Genomic DNA, 21263 nt, shown 5'->3' on the forward strand with positions numbered 1-21263 from the left:
CTCCCAGTTCTCCTAAGGGTTGTAGTGACTGGTACCAATCTAGATGCAGGGGGGCAGATGGTCACTCACAAGGTGTAAAAAGCTGCCTTATGACATTAGGCCTTAATCCTCTCCTAGAACCCATGTTGAAAAACGTAAATTTCTTTCTATAAATCCATCTTGAGAACATAGCTGAAAAACAAACCAATTTCTGCTCAAAATACATTAAAAACAAAAGGGAGGAAACAGTTCAGCCAGCTAACATTAAGAGGACGGCTAAATGAATCAAATACACTATATGCAATCCCACAAATAGACCATATTCAGTGGTGTTTTGGGAGACTAACAACATGAAAAATTGCTTTTGTATAAGTTAAGTGAAAAAACAGGGTACCAATTTGACTAATTTGATAGATAATTAGAAAGAAAAAATCTTACATACATGCCACCTAAATAGACTGAAATACACCAAAATGTTAATGGGTTATCTCTAGGTGGAAGAATTATAAATAATTTTTAAATTAAATTTTTTGTGGCCCTTCATAGTCCCAAGATAACGTGTCAAAGCAGCTAGCATGCTTGTTAAAATTCCAATTCCTGAGCGGAATCATCCCTAAATGGGATGAATCAGAACCTTTGAATGGTTTTAGGAAGGCATCTGGGTGATTGCTATGCATACTAAAATTTGAGAGTTCTTGCTCTAGAAAGAACATGATATTTCTTTGATCAGTTTTATGAAAGCAATTTAGATGAAATCTGTCCAAATTTCTTGGGTAGTGCAGACCAGGAGGCCAGGACAGAAGGACCAAAAAGAATGAATGAAGAGGATGAATTCTCACAGTGCCTGGGCCACAGATAGACTTCAAATCTGCTAACTCTGACCATACTCTCCACGTACACACTATTGTAAAAGCAGAGGAGGACAGTTTCAGTTGCTTCAGAGTATTTTGCTTCTCTGCCACCCACTTTATACAAAAATAAAATGATAATAGAAAGCAATAATTCATTAGATGAGATATGGATTTCCCCTTTGCACAGTGGAATTTATCTCTCCCTCTTTTCATGAGCAAACATAGATCATTTTAATGATTTCCCTGAAATGTAATTAAAATCTCTTAACCATTACCATCTCCACCAAGGGATACTGGTTGTTCCAGTCTCAAATTGAGGCTAGTGGCTCAGCACTTGTCAAAATAAGGAAACAGCTGCCCACTAGGATACAATGTGTTCTTAAACACATTGTTTTTTCTCCTGTCCTTTGTTCATGGTGCTAAACTAGAACAGGTGTTTCTCTAAATCTTTCTCTAGGGTGTAAAGTCTCTTATTGAAGATGGTTCCAGTTGAGGTTCAAGCAACTGAGCAGAATTTGTCCTATAGATTGGTTAGGAAGCATATATCTCTGTCCTTGGAAGAAGCAATACATTGGATAGGCTACTTTTCTGTGTCTTTAATCCTATATCTGGGAAACTGAGGGCACACAACCACTTTCATGGCTGGTGCCTGACAGTATTGAAGACAGACTCAGGAGACTAAGAACAGAAACAAAGGCATTTTTCTCCCACTGACTTATAAAAGTTGTATAGCTTCTGACTCAATAAAGAAGTGGCCATGGAAGAGCAGAGCTCTGGCTTCTTGCTTCAAGAATGTCATGACACTTGGCACCGAATTGAAATTTTCATGTGATCGGCATAAATTTTCATAGTTACTGCCTGAGCTTTTTACTACTTGCATTTAATAGCAGTGTTAAAATGACTATATACCAATAAACAAAACATGGAATATACATAGAATGGAATATTATTCAGCCTTAAAAAGGAAGGCCATTCTGTCACATGCTACATGGGTAAAACTTGAAGACTTCATGCTAGGTGAAATAAGCCAGACACAAAAGGACAAAATTTATATGATTCCTCTTATGTGAGATACCGAAGGTAGTCAAATTCATAGAAGACATAAAGTAGAATGATGATTGACAAGGGGTATGGAAAAAGGGGTATGGGGAATTTGGCTTAATGGGTAGAGTTTCAGTTTTGCAAGATGAAAAAAGTTCTGGAGATGGATGATAACTATAGTCGCACAACAATGTTGAATGTACTTAATGACACTGATGTGTACACTTAAAAGTGGTTAAGGGGCGCCTGGGTGGCTCAGTCGGTCAAGTGTCTGACTTCGGCTCAGGTCATGATCTCACAGCTCGTAGGTTCGAGCCCCACGTCAAGCTCTGCGCTGACAGCTCAGAACCCGGAGCCTGCTTCGGATTCTGTGTCTCCTTCTCTCTGCCCCTCCCTCCCTCACTCACGCTCTGTTTCTCTCTGTCTCAAAAACAAATAAACATCAAAAAAAAAAAAATTCCAAAGTGGTTAAAATGGTAAGTTTTATGTTATGCAAGTTTTACCACAATTTAAAAAAAAATAAATTTTTACAAAAGTTTAAAGTGACTATGCACCATAGATAAAATAACAACTGAATGTGAATGTGATCCACCACAGGGATATAAAGGACCGCCATACTGTATTAGGTCAGTGGGCCCTATAGATATGCCTAGAGAGGCAGATGGGAGAACCCAATGATCTTTGTGACCACCCCCCTGCACTACCCCCACCCTGCCAAAGGCCTTGAGAAGGACTTGACCTTCTTACTTCCTATGGAAATGCTACCCACCAATTTGACCAAAGCCTTCTTCATGAAAGACTATTGCTGAGTCCTCTTTATCGTGAGTGGGGTGGGATGGTGGGCGTGAGAGCAACCAACCTGACCTCTGAACAAAGCAGGGACGCCCAGGCTTTGTCCTTACAAAAATGGGATGATGAGCATGTGGTCTTGGGCACCTGCCACCTCCATCAAAGCCCAAAGTCCTCTGTGCACATACCCAGCAGCCTCCCCCCTCCCCCACATGGTCTAGGAATCCCATCTGGCCCAGCCTTCTCACACAATGCCTAGCAGCTGAATTTCCCTGCACTCCCTCAAAACAATCAGCAGCCCAGCTAGCAGTGAGTGGCCAAAAGCCTAATAACTAACTTTTTCTAAAATCTTAAGACCAACAAGGGAAATGTGACATCCCTTTGTTTACCCTTCCTAGGTAAAAGTTACGAGACTCTAGGAGTAGAATTTTTATCATTCCACACAAAGTGGAAAGGCTATGTTCCCACCTTCACACAGTGGTCTTCGACCCCCCCCCCCCAGACCTAATTTTAGGCCAGGATTATGAGTTGATCAGACTTTGGGGCTCTGCTCTTTTCAATAGTTTCCTTAAATTCACCTGCCCCACAGAGGCTAGCAGAATGCCTTGTATGTACTATAAACAGTTCTAAAAATATTTAGTGTCTAAATGCACTTCCAAGGTATGGATACGGGTTTTACTGGGCTTCGCTCTCCTTCTCTAGAACTCACAGATGCTTTTCAAATTATTCCTTTTCTCCCCTTTTTTTTGTGAATGTCAGGTAATCCACAACATCACCTTATATACCTTTTGGACCAAAACAGCCTGGGGAACATATGTGAGTTAAACCAATCCTACATAAGACTAAACAGGAAATACACCAATCTCCCCCCCACTGCAGCTTGGATGTGGCATAAACAAGAGGCACTCACATAACAGTTCATTCAGACTTTCTTCGGATGTGTCAGTGCTTGGTAGGTAACATTAGTTTTGCACAACAACGGGCCAGTCTCACACCATTTTCCATCCTTTTCAGAGCATCCTGGAGCTGGAGAAGGAAAGAATTAAACTTTTATACAATAACTTAAACCAGTACACCCAACATATTTCCGTTTTTGGCCAAACCCTGACTACAGTGAGTAGTAAAGATTTCTCTATTTCTGATATGCATGGTAAGAACTGGCAGGAAACATTCTTCAGTAAACTTGCTCTGCTTTCTTGGCTTTTCAGTGTCACACTCAGATTCACTGTGCCATCAACAAGATAGATGTTGAAAAAGACATCCAGGCTCTCATGGAAGAAACTGCAGTCTCATCCACAGAAAATAAATCTGACTTCCTATTAACCGATTACTTTGTAAGTATGGAATGGAAGGAAGTTCCATTAATGGGGCACCTTACTCATATATTGAGGGATTCACTTTGAAAAAAAAAATTGAGATCAATTATAAATGAAAGTATTGGTTTTTTCATAGTCTGCATAAATAAAAAACAGTATGTGGTTTACAAACTGGGCAACAGAAATATGTCTTTGGTGTTCTTTGGAAGGGAGGAAAGTTAAACGGGATTCCAGACTGAATCTTTATACTCAGTCTTCTATAGAAGAGTAATGCCAGGCAGACACGTTTCATGATCTGTAAATAATCACTGTATATCATATTAGATGTCTATTGTTGCATAACAATTATCCCCAAGCATAACTGGTTAAAACAAGCATTTATTACCTCACAGTTTCTGTGGGTCAGGAATCTAGGTATGGCTTCACCCTCAAGGTGTCAGCCAGGAGTGCTATGTCAAAGCTCTCCTGAGAGACAACCTACTTCTGAGCTCATGTGGCTGATGGCAAGCCTCCGGCCCCTCCCGACTGGTAGCTGGAGATACCAGCTTCTTGCCATGTAGGTCTTTCCACCTATGGGAGGTTCACAACATGTCACAAAATGTCTGCTTCCCCCAGAACTGGTGATCCAAAAGAGACCGAGCTAGAGTGTCCAAGATGGAATTTAGTCTTCATAAGCTAATCTCAGAAGTGACATCTCTTAGTATTCTATTTGTTAGAACCAAGTCAATAAGTATGGCCCACATTTAAGTGGAGGAGATTATACAAAGGCATGACTCCTCAAATGTGGGAATCGTTATCAACATTCTTCATGGTCTTTGCCTTTGAAAATCTTGAACCATATTACAAAAACTTATTTTGAGAGCATTTGGATGATTCTACTATTATATGAAACTTGCTAAAAACTGATCAATCATCTAACCTCTTTGTTATCTTGGGGTAAATTCTTTGTCTTCTTGGATCATGCCTCGAAGATTTTGTCTTCTGCTCCCCTCTTGTTACCCTTAATTACAGTGTTCTAGAAGCTGATCATTAGTTACCAAAATCTGCAGGAAGAATTCCCCATAGCTCCTCCCTGTGCCTTCTGCTATATTTCATTCAGACTTTCAAGGTCCAGACTGGGAAGGTTCATTTCTCCCTGTATAGGGAACTAGCCTACTGGTCATGTCCTGCTCTAGAATTAAAAGTGTAGCTGAAGTCAACATCCCAGGAGTCCTGTGCAGGGAATAAAAGATGAGGGAGGGGGAAAGTCCATCAGATTAGGCACAAAGATGACGCCTGACCAGCTTTTTCCCTCCCCATCCTCCAAATAACCATAAGTGGCCACCTATTTCTTTAATCAAATCTTTTTTTTTTCCTATTCTGGCAACGGTGAAGTGAATTAGCAACAGCAATGTCTGCTCAGAGCAGTAACAAAGGTAGCAATGGGAGTGGAAAGGAAGATTTGATGGGGGAAGTGCTCTTCTTTTTTTTTTCTCTATCCTTTTTAATAGGTGACCTCTTAGATGGGAAACGTACAATAAAGTATTTTTGTTATTCTCTTAAAAAAAGTGCCCCTGTTGAATAACTTGTCGATAAAATAAGGGTCATTCTCCTTGAATATTTGATTAGGCTTCCAGTGAAATGTAAGGAGGCAGCCATGACAGTTTATCTTTAATTGCCACGCCCATGGAAATTTTGGGTTTCTATGGAACTTCTGTGTACCAAAGCTGATGACTACATATCTGTTGTCTAAATGAACGGATTGTATCTCCAAATGTGTAAACGGGATTTTCTTAATATCCTCAAAGCAAATCACCCCCAAATTCTGACTTACTAGACATTAGCAGTAAGTATAGACTGGTTTATATCTAGTGCCAAGAAATGTACATGGACTAGGGTAAGACAGACCAATAAGAGTACAGATATTGAGGGGCTGGTGACCAGTGTGAAAATATTTGTAAGGTTACCATAAGGCCATGCTCAGAAGATTGTATCTGAAGTTTCATAGGCCACCTTCAGTATTGATCTTCTTTCCAAAATCTTTGGAAGAGAAGGACAAATTTAAGAAAGTTAACGGACAGCAGTATATTCTAGCCTCAAGTTGATCCAGTAGTGATCCATCTCTGGAAATACATTTGTAAACAATAGGTGTCCCTAAACAACCCAAATGAAGTCTCAGCCTGGCATGGGAGCCAGAGTGTGATGTGCATTTCTCCAGCAAGGAAGTCCTGAGGGTTGGAGGCAGGCAGCCATGCCGTTCCATTGGGGCTCATGTGGGGTGTGACGACCACCATGGGCAGGCATGTGTAGGAGCAGATGGGGAAGAGAACTGGGACTCAGAGGAGCGGGGTTTCAAGCTGTTTCCTTTGGGCCTTCATTTATGTCTCTGAGTGTCACAGGTAAAATGGGGGAAATAAAGCCAACCTCATAGAGTTGTTGTGAGAATCACATGTAATAAAGGTACATACTTTTATAATATGTAATTCACAATATATAAATATTTTTATCTAGAGCTCATTATTTCTATAATGGCTGTTTGCTTTGCTCTAAATTCTCATGCCTCCCTTTCTTTGTGATGATCTCTCCACCAACTTTCAGGATCCTGGTTTTTCTCCTTCCATATTGGAGAAGTCCTGACTCCTTTAGTGCCATCTTCAGTCATTGGTGTCCCCTCTTTCTCCACGGGTTCCTGTCCCTCTGCTACACTCATGTTCAGCCCCTCGCCACCTGACCCTAACATCCTCTTTTTTTTCCTCATTTAGATCTTGAAATAATGTATGTGAAAGTTCAGGTATTGTTATTACTTTCTCACATTTTATAGGATAAAATCTCTACTTCAGCCCCCAAATCTGGCTTAAACTACGAAGACAAATTTTCCTTCCACTATGTCTGCTCACGCAAATGGCTGGTCTGTTGATTGTTCCTGATACGTTTTTTTTTGCAGTCCTCCCTCTATCCTTTGGCTTGAGCCATTTCCCCTACCCGGGGTACCCTTTGACTTCTTTTCCCTGGACTGAAAAATCCTGGTGAAGTCTTCTAGCCTCCTTGAAACTTTCTTGCCTTGGCACTTGCTGAATCACGCATTCCTGTCTGCACCATTCATGAATGAATGTGGCCTTGAATTGTTAGCTCTCTTCATGATATGCTTCAAGGCTTGACTAAATTATAGACCCATTCTGGGAAGAGCTCACATGTTCCCAGCAGCTGGCCAAGAAAGCAGAACACAACAGATATTTGTTCCACGCCGTAGGCAGTCCTGGTTCAAGGTAAACACATGATGCTACATTGGACGTTTAAAGAACTCTAACTGGAACCAAGACAAATAGAGAGCAACATGTATCCAAAAAACCAATTTACTTATCAAGAAACTATGAAATAACTATAGTAAGGCTCTTCCTTCAACAATAATGTGTTCTATTAAGGAAGTCCTCGGCTATGTACTGACAAGCTGTGGACAAGATGTTTTCATAGTAAGCAGGCCTAGAACAAGTAGAACAATCCGTATAAAACCAAAGGTTATCCTGCTTTTATTTATTTATTTTTTGACTCTTTTTCCCCTGTCCAGTTAATATTAAATACAGTTATCAGTGAAAGTATCAGTATAGCCAGGGGGAGCAACCCTTACTTTTTTCTCCTTAAATTGTTAAGCATCATCTTCTCCCCCTAAAGGAAGAAGATCTTAACAATGCAATGAATAAAGAGCGACAAGAGTCTTCAATAAAATCCAAACTGTTGAGACTGCAAAAAGATATCGAAAAAGCCTCAAGAGACCGGGCAGGTGTGTAATTGTATCTGTGAGTGGCCTGATAAGTGTTCTACTTGGAGGGTTCCTTCAGAGTTAGGGTGATTCCACTTTTGCAGACTGGGGCAGGGACCATCTCATTTAAAGAATCCTATGTCAAACCTAATTTGTCTGAATAAAGAACAATGGGAAAGAAGACAGGAGAGCACAAACAGGCTGGAAATGACACTTTGGTCTATTTGAGAGAGCTATGTCACCATTTCCAGAAATGCAGCATATTGCTGTGTTTCTGAAATGGCTGGAATGAGGGACAATTTGCTTGGTTGAAAACGTGGTAAACCTGTGCACACAGCTTTTGGTTTTCTTGTTTGTTTCTTTTTAAACTATCCTTCCAAATGACGAAGCTAGGTATGTCAGAATGTGAAGCAGCTCTAAAGGGATACGGATAATAAAAACGACCCCACACTTGTGATTCTGGAATGTGGAGCTTATCTTATGTGGACCAGAGCGACACGTTGAAATGTAATCCCTGTCAGGAAATCCGAGGGAGTGAAATGTTTAGAAACCTAAATATCATAGTGAGGAAGAGCCTAACACTGTGGGAAGTGTTGGGAATGGACCACGGACTGGGTCCGCAAGGAGATTCAAAAGCTCATCTTGCAAAATAATCAAGATTTTTTTTAACTCCAGCATTTCTCAAATTTCATTAAATGAAGGTACAGGCCACTGGTTCAGTAAAATTTAGTAACAACTACGTGCAGAAAGAGCCTCAGCCATTGGGAAGCCCTCCTGGTATCACCTCTGGGCCCAGGCTCCGCTGCCTGTGGCCCCTCTCAGCTGTGTTCCGCCAGGGCAGGATGGACAGCGGTGACCGAAAGAATCATTTCATTGCTAGGTTTGGAACAAATGCTGAAATCCTACTCTAGCAACTCCGCCTTCTTGGACACAGAGAGCCAAAGAATCACAGCGGCCTTAATGGACGAGGTAAATATTTGCAGATTCTACCTTCCTAGGTTTAATGATGAAAGAGTTATTTTTAGGATGCTTGTTTTCGGGGCCCATTCGACCTCTCTTTGCCTTTCTTTTCTCATGACATACAACATTCTAGGAAGAGAGCTCCTATAGTCACCTCCTTGACGAGCAGTTTGAGGGATCCGGAAAAATTCAACTTAGAAATGTTTGCTTTAGTGTCCTTCCTGGAAAAGAATTGTGCCTAAAATAGAATTCCCCAAAATAGAATAATTCCATCAAGGTCTGAAAACCACGTGTACTTTAACCCAGTTAGGAAAAGTGATTAAACACACACACACAAACCCACAACCAGGGCCCGCATTCAGAAAGGTCTGGATCTGGATCCAGCCCTGCCATTTACAGTGACTTGGGACGACTTTAGTTTTCTCATCTGTAAAATGGGGTTATTGGTCCCTACTTCAGAAGGTTATTGTGAGGATATAGTGTCGGTTAGAAAATGTCAGCACAGTGCACAGAGGAGAGCTGAAAACCTGGTAACTATGAAGATTCCGTTTTCCACTGACCCCTCAGCGAACATCACGGTCTTCTGAAAATAACAGGGGAGCGGAAAGATGTGAGGCACAGAGTGAGGGGGGTAGTCTGGGTGTGTGGCAAAAGCTCCTGAGAAAAAGGGAAAAAACTTCAGAGGCTGAGGTTGTCTGAGGGGAGGGGAGGTGCTGTCAGGAGAGGGCAGGGAGAGAGGCATCTCTGGGCCTTTTTGCTGAGAGCCTGGACCTCAGCAGCCCCCAGGCATTTGTGGGAGTGATGGACAATGCAGCCGCTTCAGAGGAGCCCAGGTGAAAGAGAGGTTAGCAAAGTGCTGTGAATTCTATATAGGAATAAAGGCAAACAGATGCTATGAGCTACGTGTGCTAGATGCAGGTTTTCTGCTATGATTACAGAAATAGGAAGTTGACTGGGGTTAATATGAGAAGAATTCAGGAAGCGATAAAATCTTTAGCAATGTTTTGTAGGATATAGGAAGCTGGGCCAGCTATCCTTACCTTGTACCTAGCCTAACTGTCTTGTGAAAGCAGGTACCTAATAATTCTGTCCAAACAGGTAATTTCAGTAGTTCTTTGGTGAAAGGAGACAGATATAGCCAAGTACAGTTTAATCGATTATTTAGCAGAGGCTTCCTTTAGAGGAGATGCTGTTGGAAAAACAAACCTAATACTCTTAGGGAAAGAAAGGCCTGAATTCTGTTCACTTGGGAACAGAGCTCTAACATATTTGCAGTGACACATGGCTATAGTTTTTGTGAAATTATAAAGCAGTCTGTAGAACATTTTCTGTGATAGTGCAAAATATTTGGTTTTCTAATTCTATGCAAGTAATATTTACCAAAATAAAGTCATATGGAGCGTTTTTTTGATGGTGTTAAGTTGTAAGTTTATTTCTTTGGTTGTTCTTGCATAGAATTTTGTCATCATCATTACCAGCACAGAACATGTATTGGGATCATCTGGGTACATGCTGGCCTGATCCACATAGTGGAGGGTATAAGGTCCGGGAGGGTCTGGCTCCTGAATTAATGGTGCTTATGATGGAGTAAATATGAACCTTTGAGCAGTGAATGGCAAATATCCGTGTAACTTGGCTACACAACCCTGCATCCGATGGGTAACATGAAGTCTACCCAGGGAAGGTTTCTTGCAGGAGGAAACTCTGTTTCATTTAAATTCTTCCTAATCCATTGCCTCTTGGTCCTTCAAGTGCCATATTTGAAAGAAGAAGAATGTTGATAACACATGTTCTAGGAGAAAGTGTTGTGGAAACTGAATATATTTATAACAGATACTATCTTCAGACACTGGAAGGAGCACCACATAGGAGAGGAAGGAGACTTGTCCTATGATGCTCTCAGATGCAGACTAGGTCAAATGGTAGAAGATATGCGGTGGGTTTTGGTTTCATCTTAGGTAAGCCTGTCCCACAGTGCAGTCGATCAGAGGTGGTCAGCTCAGTTCAGTCCAACCGGAGGTGTTGTGGTCCCTTGGCAAGAATGTTAGGGTTAGGAATCCCCCTGCTGGATATGTGGAAAAGGAAGAAATAATGGTCAGGAAGAGATTGATTGGATAAGCAGGCCCCTTCCAATGTTTAGACTCTGTTATTTGGTTTACCCTAACTGAACACAGCTTAACAAAGAAGTTATTACGAAGTTTCTAGTTCAAGGTCAAATGGAGAACAGGAGGTCAAATTCAGAACTAGGAGCGTATCTTTAGCTTCACTTATTTTTTTAAATGTTTATCTATTTATTTGTGTGTGTGACAGAGACAGAGAAAGCGAGGGAGGGGCAGAGAGAGAAGGAGACAGAGAATCCCAAGCAGGCTCTGCACTGTCAGCAGGGAGCCTGATGTGGGGCTCGAACTCACAAACTGTGAGATCATGACCTGAGACGAAATCAAAAGTCAGGATGCTAAACTGATTGAGCCACCCAGATACCCCTAGCTTCACGTATTTTTATACTCAGATACTCCAGACCATTGTTTCCAGTGTCCAGAAGTGTTACTGCAAACTTGTTGGGTAATATAAGACCTGATCTCTTTAAGAAAAACAATAGCAGCAGCAGCAGCAGCAGCAACAAAACCCATCTCACACTATTTCAGTTGGATTCTATCGATACAAGTTCAGTTGTGTTCACAATGCTGAGCACAATGTTCAACATCCTTTCTTCAAGGCCTCTGGAAGTCTACCTTCTGCAATCAACACTCATTATTCCCTTTCTCACTGCTCAGCAGAAAATAGCTCAGAGTAAAGCTATTTGTTGCCACAAAATACTGAGTAATATATCTATCAAGGTTTCTAGTTTACCCTATGTATAGAAGAGTCCAGAATGCGGTGCACTTCACAACTAAGCCTTTCCTTTAAAATACTGAAAAGTGTCCACTTTTTGCTCCCTTTAGCATTTTCTGTGCATATCTGCATGAAGTTGAATGTGTACCTTTCTAGACCTCTTTGTCATCTTGGAAGTTATCCTGATATCCCTTTACCCATCCAGTCGTACCTCATGTTCTAGAAATTTACTCACATGGCCAAATGATGTATCCACAGACCAACTTGAAACTAGACCTTTTGCAAGCAAACTCCTACAAACTGTCATCAGTGTTAGCAGAACTTGAGCAAAGACCTCAACCCAACCATCCCTGCAGTAACTCCATCTTCAGGTGGAAAGAAAAGGTAAAAATTTAAGAGATTTGGTTGTAATTTCTTGACTGGGTTTGCTGTATGGAGTGGCTTCAAATAGTACCGGGGCAAAAAAGGCTATTATGAATTACATGTGCCACATGTCCCAAATCCCAGTTGTGGAATTTTAAGATAAATTTATGTCTTACTCCTTCTGGGTGAAGTAACAAGAGTTAATCACAAATGAATACATTGTGGACTAAATATGAGGAGCTAATAATTCTGTGGATTCCTTCTTCATCTTCCTCATACCTTAACTTTATTCTTTGAACATGCCTCTAGAATAAAATTTCTATGTGCCTAAATTGTAAGATTTTGTGATATACTCTAGTCTCATCCATTTCACATGGTACATGACGTGGATAAAGTGTGAGCATAATTTAAAAAATTCACACCGGTGTATTTTCCTGGTGATACATTATAAGGATTGATAATGAGCATGTGCATATATGTGGGTCACTGTACCTTGCAGCTGTTTTCCATTTCCAATCAGAAGGGGGAGCTGTAACCACCTTGTGATAAGGGGACTTTTTCCATGAAACTCAGCTCTAAAATGGTCTCAATCATGGCAGATTGAGTCATGGCAATTTCACTTGCATTAAAGCCAATTAAAGTTGAATTTGTAGAAGTAATGCTGTGAACGTTATTATTTGACCTTGAGGTGCACGTCAGAATTGCAAACACAGGGTGTAAAATGCGGCAATTGTCTAATTCTGAAAATATTAAGGCTTTAGAAATAAGAAAGCTTTATGGTAGAGTTTTTAAAACTATTGAATAATTCATTTATACTCTCCCCCCCAAAATTAAAAAAACAAATTCCTTAGGAAAACAGCTGTGGAAGAGTTACTTCTCATAAATACTTTTGATGACAGTGTTGTTAAAATGACTTTTTTTTTTTTTAACAATTTAAACAGCAGCAGACACATAGTTATGTGAAAATATCTCGGCCTTTTCTGATGAAGGTGAGCAGGGCATCTTGTGGCGGGCAGAGAATCCCGAGTGCTTCATCTGCAGGTAATCCCAGGCCCACAATAATCTGGGGGGAGGTTCTATTGGTAAAGCACGTTGCTACATTTACATTTTATTTTCAGAATCCTTTGGGCATATATCAGCTCAAAGAAATTTACATTTCAGTTAGGACTGATTCATTTGTTGGTATCTGTAGCTTTCTGTGCAGATGTTATCCAAAATTTGGGAAGAAGTCAAAAAGTGGAGGGTTGAGGAAAAAATATATGATATGAGAAGGTACCTTCGATGACTGGCATCTGTGTTATTCAGACAGTCTGCATCTGCTGTCCTTACATTCAACCTCAAACCCTTGTGAGGAGTTCTGTCTCCACTACCTCCTCCAAACTTCCATGGAAATCCTGTCCTTTCTGTGAGAAACACGGTGATCCCAACCCTACCTACTCCCTTTATTCAGCTGCCTTATATTAGCCATTTGCCAGCTCACACCCACCACATTTCACCTTTCAACACACAGATACAAGCTCACATACACACACACACCCTATCATTGTCCCTTGTTGTTTAACTATAGTTACCATAACCTTGATTCTCAAGTTTCTTGATGAGAAGTTGGTGAAAAGAGTTTCAGTAAAACCCAGGACGTTATGGTCCACTTGGTGTATTAAAGACTCGCGATCGCGTTAAGAAATAGTTCCATCAGTACCTAGGGAGGGTGGTAACAGACACGTGCACTAGCTGGCTCTGATCTATTCCTGAATGGCAAAACTGGTGTATGTTTTCCAAAATATGCTTCAACTACCACACATACTAGCTAACTGGTGATGACAAGCTCATGTGGGAAACAACTTTAAACTGTCATCTTTATTGTTTTTTCTCCAGACTCATTATTTTCTGTACTATGATATAGTTTTTGATTATATAATATACATAGTCCATATACACAGTAGGTATATCATAAATGGTTACTATACCCAGGAACGAAGATTATGTGAAATTATAAACTTTCCCTTTGAGAAGATGTCAGTATATTTAAGCTCAGCACCACACTATTCAATAATTGAAGAGCTTCCCATCATATTCATCTTGCCTACTGACACAGCGTTACTAATTATTACTGGATCCAACTTTCAGCGTCTGGTGTGGCCCAGCTCGGCAGTGGTCTTTGCAAGGCTTTATATTCTTTCCAAGCCAGACAAGATGATGAATTAAATTTGGAAAAAGGTAAGAATCATTTTCAAATAGTTTGACTGCCTTCCCATTTGATTTGACTAAAACTCCTGTCCTTGTTACAACAGCCTTAAAAGTTACTACAACATCAAATCATTTCAGGTTTATAATGACCCTTCTTAGAAAATAAAGATAAAGCACATCGAAAATAAGAGTCACATAGTAAAAATAGCTAACATTGGGGCGCCTGGGTGGCGCAGTCGGTTAAGCGTCCGACTTCAGCCAGGTCACGATCTCGCGGTCCGTGAGTTCGAGCCGCGCGTCGGGCTCTGGGCTGATGGCTCAGAGCCTGGAGCCTGTTTCCGATTCTGTGTCTCCCTCTCTCTCTGCCCCTCCCCCGTTCATGCTCTGACTCTCTCTGTCCCCAAAATAAATAAACGTTGAAAAAAAAATTAAAAAAAAAAAAAGCTAACATTTATTCCATGTTTACTGAGTGCTAGATATTGCTACAAGCACATTGTCCCATTTAATGTTCATAAAAGCCCTGTGAGGTAAGTATTATTATTTATTCCCATTTTATTGTTGAGGAGACTAAGGCATAGAAATGTTAAGTACTTTGGCTAAAGTTACAGGAAGTGGTAGAACATGCTTTGATCTCAGAAACCCAGAGTCATGCTTTTTATCACAGGGCTAACCTGGGCGAGAATGTCAGTAATGGAAAGTTACTAGAAGAGTAGCCTCACCTTTTTCCTTTTCAGAAAACTAAACACACAAGAATGTGAAATGACTTCCTTTCATGGCGTAGGGTAAGCTCGAATTCTAGAAGCCAGGTCAGAGGACTTCCAGCTTAATGTTTCTCCCACTTATCCCTTAGAACAGAGTTTTATGGCCAATCTAAGGAAACAACCCCTTTCTCTGTGTCACAGATTTTTGATGAACATGGAAAGGTATGCTGTCATAGGTTACCTAGACCTCAGCATTAAATAAGAAACAGCCACTAGCCTCAACTTTCCTTGTGTGTCCGATGAACAACCATATTTGGATGTTAAAGCTGAGATCTGGAGATGAAATGGTTAGTGAGAAAGGGTTGTGTTGTAGGAGAGAGCTGTTTACCTGCAAGCAGGACATGGTGTCCAGAGCCAACAGGAAGTCGTGATGGATTTTGCAGCCATACAACAGGGACACCATGTCTTTGCTCTTGGTTAACGGGTGCTTCCTTTTCAGTTTGCTGGTCAGATTTCTTCAGCGACTACTTCTCCTTCTAGTTCAGAAAGAAATAAAGATAAGAAAAAGGGTAATATAGTAGACCCTCTCCTCTGTTCATCTTAAATCAATGTTGCCTTTACCTAAAGTTGGAAGTGTTAGAGAAGTCACTTTGTTCTTCATTACATCATCATAAGGTTACCTACAGCAGTAGGTAAATGAAATGCTGTATTCCCACTTTCCATGTGAATAAAAAACACATTTCCCAGATGCCACCTAGACCCCAGGGCCTGAGTTTGAGGTGCATAGTTACACAATAAACTTATTATCTTCTTTGTCTTCAGTTCTCTGTTGGCAGCAAAGTCTACTTATACTTTATCTCGTAAGTGGGTTCTTTATTTATTAAAACATTTTTTAATGTTTATTTATTTTTGAGAGAGAGAGAGAGAGAGTGAACGAGGGGGCGGGCAGAGAGAGAGGGAGACACAGAATCCCAAGCAGGTTCCAGGCTCTGAGCTGTCAGCACAGAGCCCAACGTAGGGCTTGAACTCATGACTGTGAGATCATGACCTAAGAGTCACCCAGCCACCCCTATAAATGAGTTCTTTAAATAAAAGGAACCATTGGAGGCTTCAGAAAGCTGGCAACAAGATTTTAAATTATTTGTTTGAATTCCTGTTAGTGGACTGTGTCAGTCTGCTGACTTGAGAGAATTCATTGGAGGTAGAATGTAGGCTGAGAATGATCTTTAAGAATAAAAAGTGATTTATGAGTGAGGTGAGATAGTAGGGGTGGATGTGGACAGTCTCCTTTGCTTAAGAAAGAAAATCACTGGGGAAGAAAATGAATGGAAGAAAGACTAAAAAATGACCTCAGAATGATGCTCAAGGTCAAGGAGCTCTCTTGCATCACGAAGGAAGTGGATGTTTCTACTCTAATGTGCAGAAAGCAGCCAGAGAGGAAGGACTCTTTCTCACAAGGGAAGGATTTAGCCAGAGTATTTGGGGGTGTCTATGGTTAAGCTTTTAGGGTTTTTAATATCAGAATAGTATTTGTTAAAAGAGAGAGAATTAGAGAAGGGCCATGTGTTTCTTAGGAATTCTATTTGAATCATTGCTTTAAAAAGTATTGTCTTGGGGCGCCTGGGTGGCGCAGTCGGTTAAGCGTCCGACTTCAGCCAGGTCACGATCTCGCGGTCCGTGAGTTCGAGCCCCACGTCAGGCTCTGGGCTGATGGCTCAGAGCCTGGAGCCCGTTTCCGATTCTGTGTCTCCCTCTCTCTCTGCCCCTCCCCCGTTCATGCTCTGTCTCTCTCTGTCCCAAAAATAAATAAACGTTCAAAAAAAAAAAAAAGAAAATTAAAAAAATAAAATAAAATAAAAATAAAAAGTATTGTCTTCAAATTGACATTTTATTAAACTTACCAAAATTGCTGAATGGGGAGTTAAGTTTCTGTGCAAGCTATGAGTTGGAACTTTGGACTGTGAAATTGGCACATGTAATGGAGGGAAGCCGTCTCGATCTAAAGAAAAGTCTGATAGCTGAGACATAATAGTCACCATAGCAGACTGTCTTGGCCACCAACATGAGAAACCCTTAACACACAGACACCAAGAGAAGAGTTTGATGACAAGCTGCATCTGACGTGAGCCATCCAGCATGAGAAGGATATATGATCCAACATGATTCTGGGTTTTTTTTTTTCAAATTTTTGATGTTTGTTTATTTTTGAGAGAGAGAGAGAGAGAGAAGAGAGTGAGAGACAGTGCAAGCAGGGGAGAGGCAAAGAGAGAGGGAGACACAGAATCCAAAGCAGGCTCCAGGCTCCAGGCTATCAGCACAGAGCCTAATGCGGGGCTCGAACCCGGGAACTGTGAGGTCATGACCTGAGCTAAGTCGGACACTTAAGCGACTGAGCCACCCAGGGGCCCCAATGCCACTTGTTTTTAATGAAACTATTTTATGGCATAACTTCGATTACTCATTATCTTATGCTTTTTAATATTCTCTGCATTATGCCTGCTTCACACAGAGGTGTTCAATAAATTTGGCTTTACCTAAATCACATGCAGAGACTGATGCTAACAAGTAACTCCTTGAAAGCACAATCTCCTTAAAATTGTTTTACCAACTGGATTCAGGCTTGTGCTTAAATGGCAGAGACCTGTTTGTCTAACTAAATGTGCATTTTTACAGGCGACATTGTGACTATATACAAGAAAGAAGAAGAAGGATGGTGGTTTGGTTCTTTGAACGGAAAAAGGGGTCATTTTCCTGCCGCTTATGTGGAGGAGCTCCCTTCAAATGCTGGGAACCCGGCTACGCAGACGTAAGACAAGATTCCGAACACGCCGCCTTAGTCCGTAAACTTCACAATGCAGTGCAAATAAAGATAAATGCTGTAATCTTTACAAATAGGTAACGGTGTCCTCCCTGTGTGTCATGGCACTTTGCACTCCTGCTTATTTGCCTGAAACAGAGTTAGAAGATGGAGAGCAAAGGGAGAAAAGAAAGAGACCCTGCAGTTCCTAGAGTTTTCGAATCCTAGGAGACCCTAGAGATGCCCCAACACAGCCCCTGGTGTCACACACAGAGAGATAGAGCTCAGATCATTCAGCCACTTGCCTGAAGTCACATAGTTTTCTGGTAGTGCTGCAGAGATTAGGACTTAGATGTCTTTTTCATCTGGATCGTGTGCCAACAGGCCAGAGCAGGCCTGTGAGGGGTCAGGCAGTGTCTGGGAGACAAGGAAGACCAGATTAAGTCTGAGAAGAAGAGTTCAGCAGAGCCCTGGCAGATAAGACCCCTGGGAGATAGGCCCAGGTTAGGAGAGGGTAGAATAAAGAATCAGGAGCTGAGGCCAAGAGTCCCTATGATCAGGAGAGGGGATGCTAGACAAGAGGTCTGGATACTAGGTGAAGCTCAGTGTAGAATGGAGCCCCATCCTGAGCCAACCTTCTGATGTAGTGGCTTCTTGTAAACCTTCTATGCACAACCAGAACTTCTATTAGAAGTGAGGTCAGGTGTGAGCCAGAGATGGTTTGGAATCTGAAAGCGAGAGCAAGGTGGATAGGAAAGGGTTAGGAAGGAGACAGTGCCTGAAAACTCTTGCCTCCTTGTCCATTTGGAAACTTCATATACCAATTTAGAGGTATGAAACTCGCACTTCCCAATTAGTCAGTGTGAAGAGAATATCCTCAGCAGCTTCCTAGTGAAAGGAACCTTAAAACGCTAATGAGTCTCTCTGGATGGAAAGTTCTGGAAATCAACATTTACGGTTAAAATGGAATATTTAGAGAGAAGCAGTTTTATGTTCCTTCCTCAAATGCCCTCTAATGGGTAAAGGTTGGGGATGAGACAGGGTAGGCCTCAAATTCTTCCCAAGGGGAACATTTTAAAATGGAGAGAAGTGGTTCAGCAGCATCTTTCAGAAAATGACCTAAGTCAGCCTGGAGATCACACTCTATTGAGTGGAAGGTCCTGGTGTTAATAGAAACATCTGGGCATGTTTACTATTGTGCCTAATAGTCTGACATTAGAGTAATTAAAATCCATTCCATTACTGTCCTGCCACCTACATCTTTACTTTTAATTAAATTTTGCACTTTCAAAAAGGAACTTTTCAAACCAAGGTACCTATGTTTTTTATACTCTGCACCACTGCACTCCTATAGCAGGATATAATGAACACATAGAGATATTTATAGATAGAGATACCAGACCTGAAGGAGCACAAGTAAAATTTGTTATGTGAGACATAACTTACAGCCTAGAAGAGCAGATCAGAAGTTTTAATGTCACCCTTAATGGTGTACTAATGAAGGCTTTCTACATGTAGAAAGTTAGCTGAATAATAGGCCATTAGACCATGAACAGAAAATTTGAATTTATATTTCCTCTTCATCTTACTTCTTTCCATTAAGCCTTGATGTATAAAAAATTGTGTGGCAATTGACTGCAGCCTACAATGGATCATTTGTGTAGAGAAAGTGATGATAATGGTGGTTGGGCCCTGAAACTCACTGGAAGCAATTTTCAAAGAAGGACGCCCCTCTTTCTTCATAAGTCAGTTTTACTTTGTGAAAACATAAATGATTTCCCTGTTTTGTAATGTTGCTCAAAATTCTTTTTGCATCTGTGTTATATAATATTTAAACCTCAAAGAAATACTATAGGGAAACTATATATACAAATACAGTTGGGTAGGACAGACTTGTTGAATATCCTTTCAGTTGGGCAAGAATTTTCCGATTGGACAGGTAGGAATGGTAGCCCTTATATTTAGATAAAAATTAAATGTATATTGTGAAGATTAATGATGTACAAAAGTCTTCCATACAGAATAAAATAATTTTTAATATTCATACTTTTAAACTCTTTATTGGGGTTTCATAATTACACCACACTATTCAGTTCCATATCTCAGGAAGTTTTTAGCAACATTAACAACCTGAAATATAGGCAGTAGGGGTCTGAGCCACTGAAAACATCACAAGGCATTTTTCTACTTTATCTTCTTTCTAGTAGAATGCAAACTGATACATCTATCATGCTATCAACCAGAAAGATCTATGAATTTCATTTTTTTTGCATTTTCAATTACCCATAATAATTAATATTTATAATGACAAAAAGCAATTTTATCACTTAAAGTGCCTTCCGATCTATCAAAAAGTAATATCCAGGTTAGGGTAAAGTAAATTTTATTGCACAGTATTATAAGGCTTTAACTGATCAGTAATTTGAGCAGAGGGTAACTTTGTTCTCCCCTCCCCCCAAAAAACCCTCCTCCCTCAAAATCTTAATGGCCTTGGGGTTGTAATCAGCCTGGCCTGGAGCAAGAAAAGTGAATTAGGATCAAATAACATGTCCTATTGTTCTTTGCAGTGTTACACAGGAAGCGTGTATAATCCCAGGGCGAATATGCTTGGAGGTGGGGGCAGGGGGCCTACAAACCGGTGGGACTGGACTGGGACTTGGACCAGGGTTGGGGACACAGCAGAGAAGAGCAGGAATCTTTTGCAGAGGGAGTGCAGCTACTCGGATAGAGCTACAAGGATAGTGTCAGAGATTTTGGGAAGCTGTGATCCAGAGTGCAGAGCCCTGCTGAGCCAAGGATGCCAGGCCTCCCACTCCCAATCACAAGCACCATGGACAATAAACCACCAAGCCAGAGAATCCAGGTTGCGCTTTAGCCGGGAGCTCGGTTTAGGGAGACTAGGTGGACCTGTGGGTGCCTGCAGCTGGGGAAATGTGCCTAAGCGGGACATCCCAGTGGCCACCCCCTGGAGGGCGGGGGTCACGGCAATGGGAGGAAAGCAGCTTCCGCCAACCGGCCAGAGTTTGGAATAAAGAGACTTGCACAGAATTCGAGTGAAATACTCTTTCTTGGAGGAGCTACAGGATAAGGAGAAGCCGACCTGGGCGTGGAAGCAAACCGAACTGGCCAGAGAAAGACCTTGATTCCACAGCTCAGGACTAATGATAGAGATCTGGGGACCACATAGGGAGTCACACCAAGGAGTGCCTGGAAAGGACTGGGACCTGCCTAGCCACGTATATGAGGTGGCAAATGTGTTACTGAGCTCAGTCTCAGCTGGCTTGTAACTTGGGTTTTTCTGACACTGGGGCAAATGGCTCAGTGCTTGCTGCAGCGATTCTCTGAGTGCGGTGCTGGGACCGGCAGCACCGATATAACCTTGGACTAAGTTAGAAATGCAAAATGTCAGCCCATACTTTACCCTCGGCCAGAAACACTGACGTCTGTGGGTTAGGTGTTTCTAGTGCAAATTGAAGCTTGAGAACCACTGACTCACTTGAATGAATCCTGAGAATAGTGTCTAAACTACAGACGCACCGCGGAAGGAGCACTGTTGAAGGGGAAAGTGGAGAATACCACGTACCCAGGAAGGCCGCTCTAAAAAAAGAAATATCCCTTCCTTTTGGTCCAATAAGTTTTTAAAGATGAGTGTTGCTGGGGACTGTGTCCAACAAGGCTTTCTCCATTGTGAGGGCTGCTCCTTTTTCCTCT

The 21263-nt window shown here is 41.3% G+C and overlaps 1 protein-coding gene across 7 annotated transcripts in view; it reads left to right on the forward strand.

Moving 5' to 3' along the window:
• Nucleotides 1–17649, forward strand: part of NOSTRIN (nitric oxide synthase trafficking) — a 58985-nt gene extending 41336 nt beyond the window's left edge. For 5 of the 7 annotated variants that reach the window (XM_043576958.1, XM_043576960.1, XM_043576961.1 and 2 more), the window contains 8 exons: nt 3675–3773; nt 3869–3994; nt 7625–7733; nt 8593–8681; nt 11763–11888; nt 12809–12908; nt 13995–14084; nt 17429–17649. In XM_043576958.1, the coding sequence (XP_043432893.1) occupies nt 3675–3773; nt 3869–3994; nt 7625–7733; nt 8593–8681; nt 11763–11888; nt 12809–12908; nt 13995–14084; nt 17429–17565 (876 nt within the window). In that variant the 3' untranslated portion in view covers nt 17566–17649. Of the gene's footprint in view, nt 1–3674; nt 3774–3868; nt 3995–7624; nt 7734–8592; nt 8682–11762; nt 11889–12808; nt 12909–13994; nt 14085–15577; nt 15655–17428 lie in introns of those variants that run through there. The other 2 variants (XM_043576959.1, XM_043576963.1) reach the window with 2 other exon arrangements.
• Nucleotides 17650–21263: the final 3614 nt, after the last annotated feature.

The sequence above is a fragment of the Prionailurus bengalensis genome, chromosome C1, assembly GCF_016509475.1.
Source record: "Prionailurus bengalensis isolate Pbe53 chromosome C1, Fcat_Pben_1.1_paternal_pri, whole genome shotgun sequence".
NCBI lineage: Eukaryota > Metazoa > Chordata > Mammalia > Carnivora > Felidae > Prionailurus > Prionailurus bengalensis.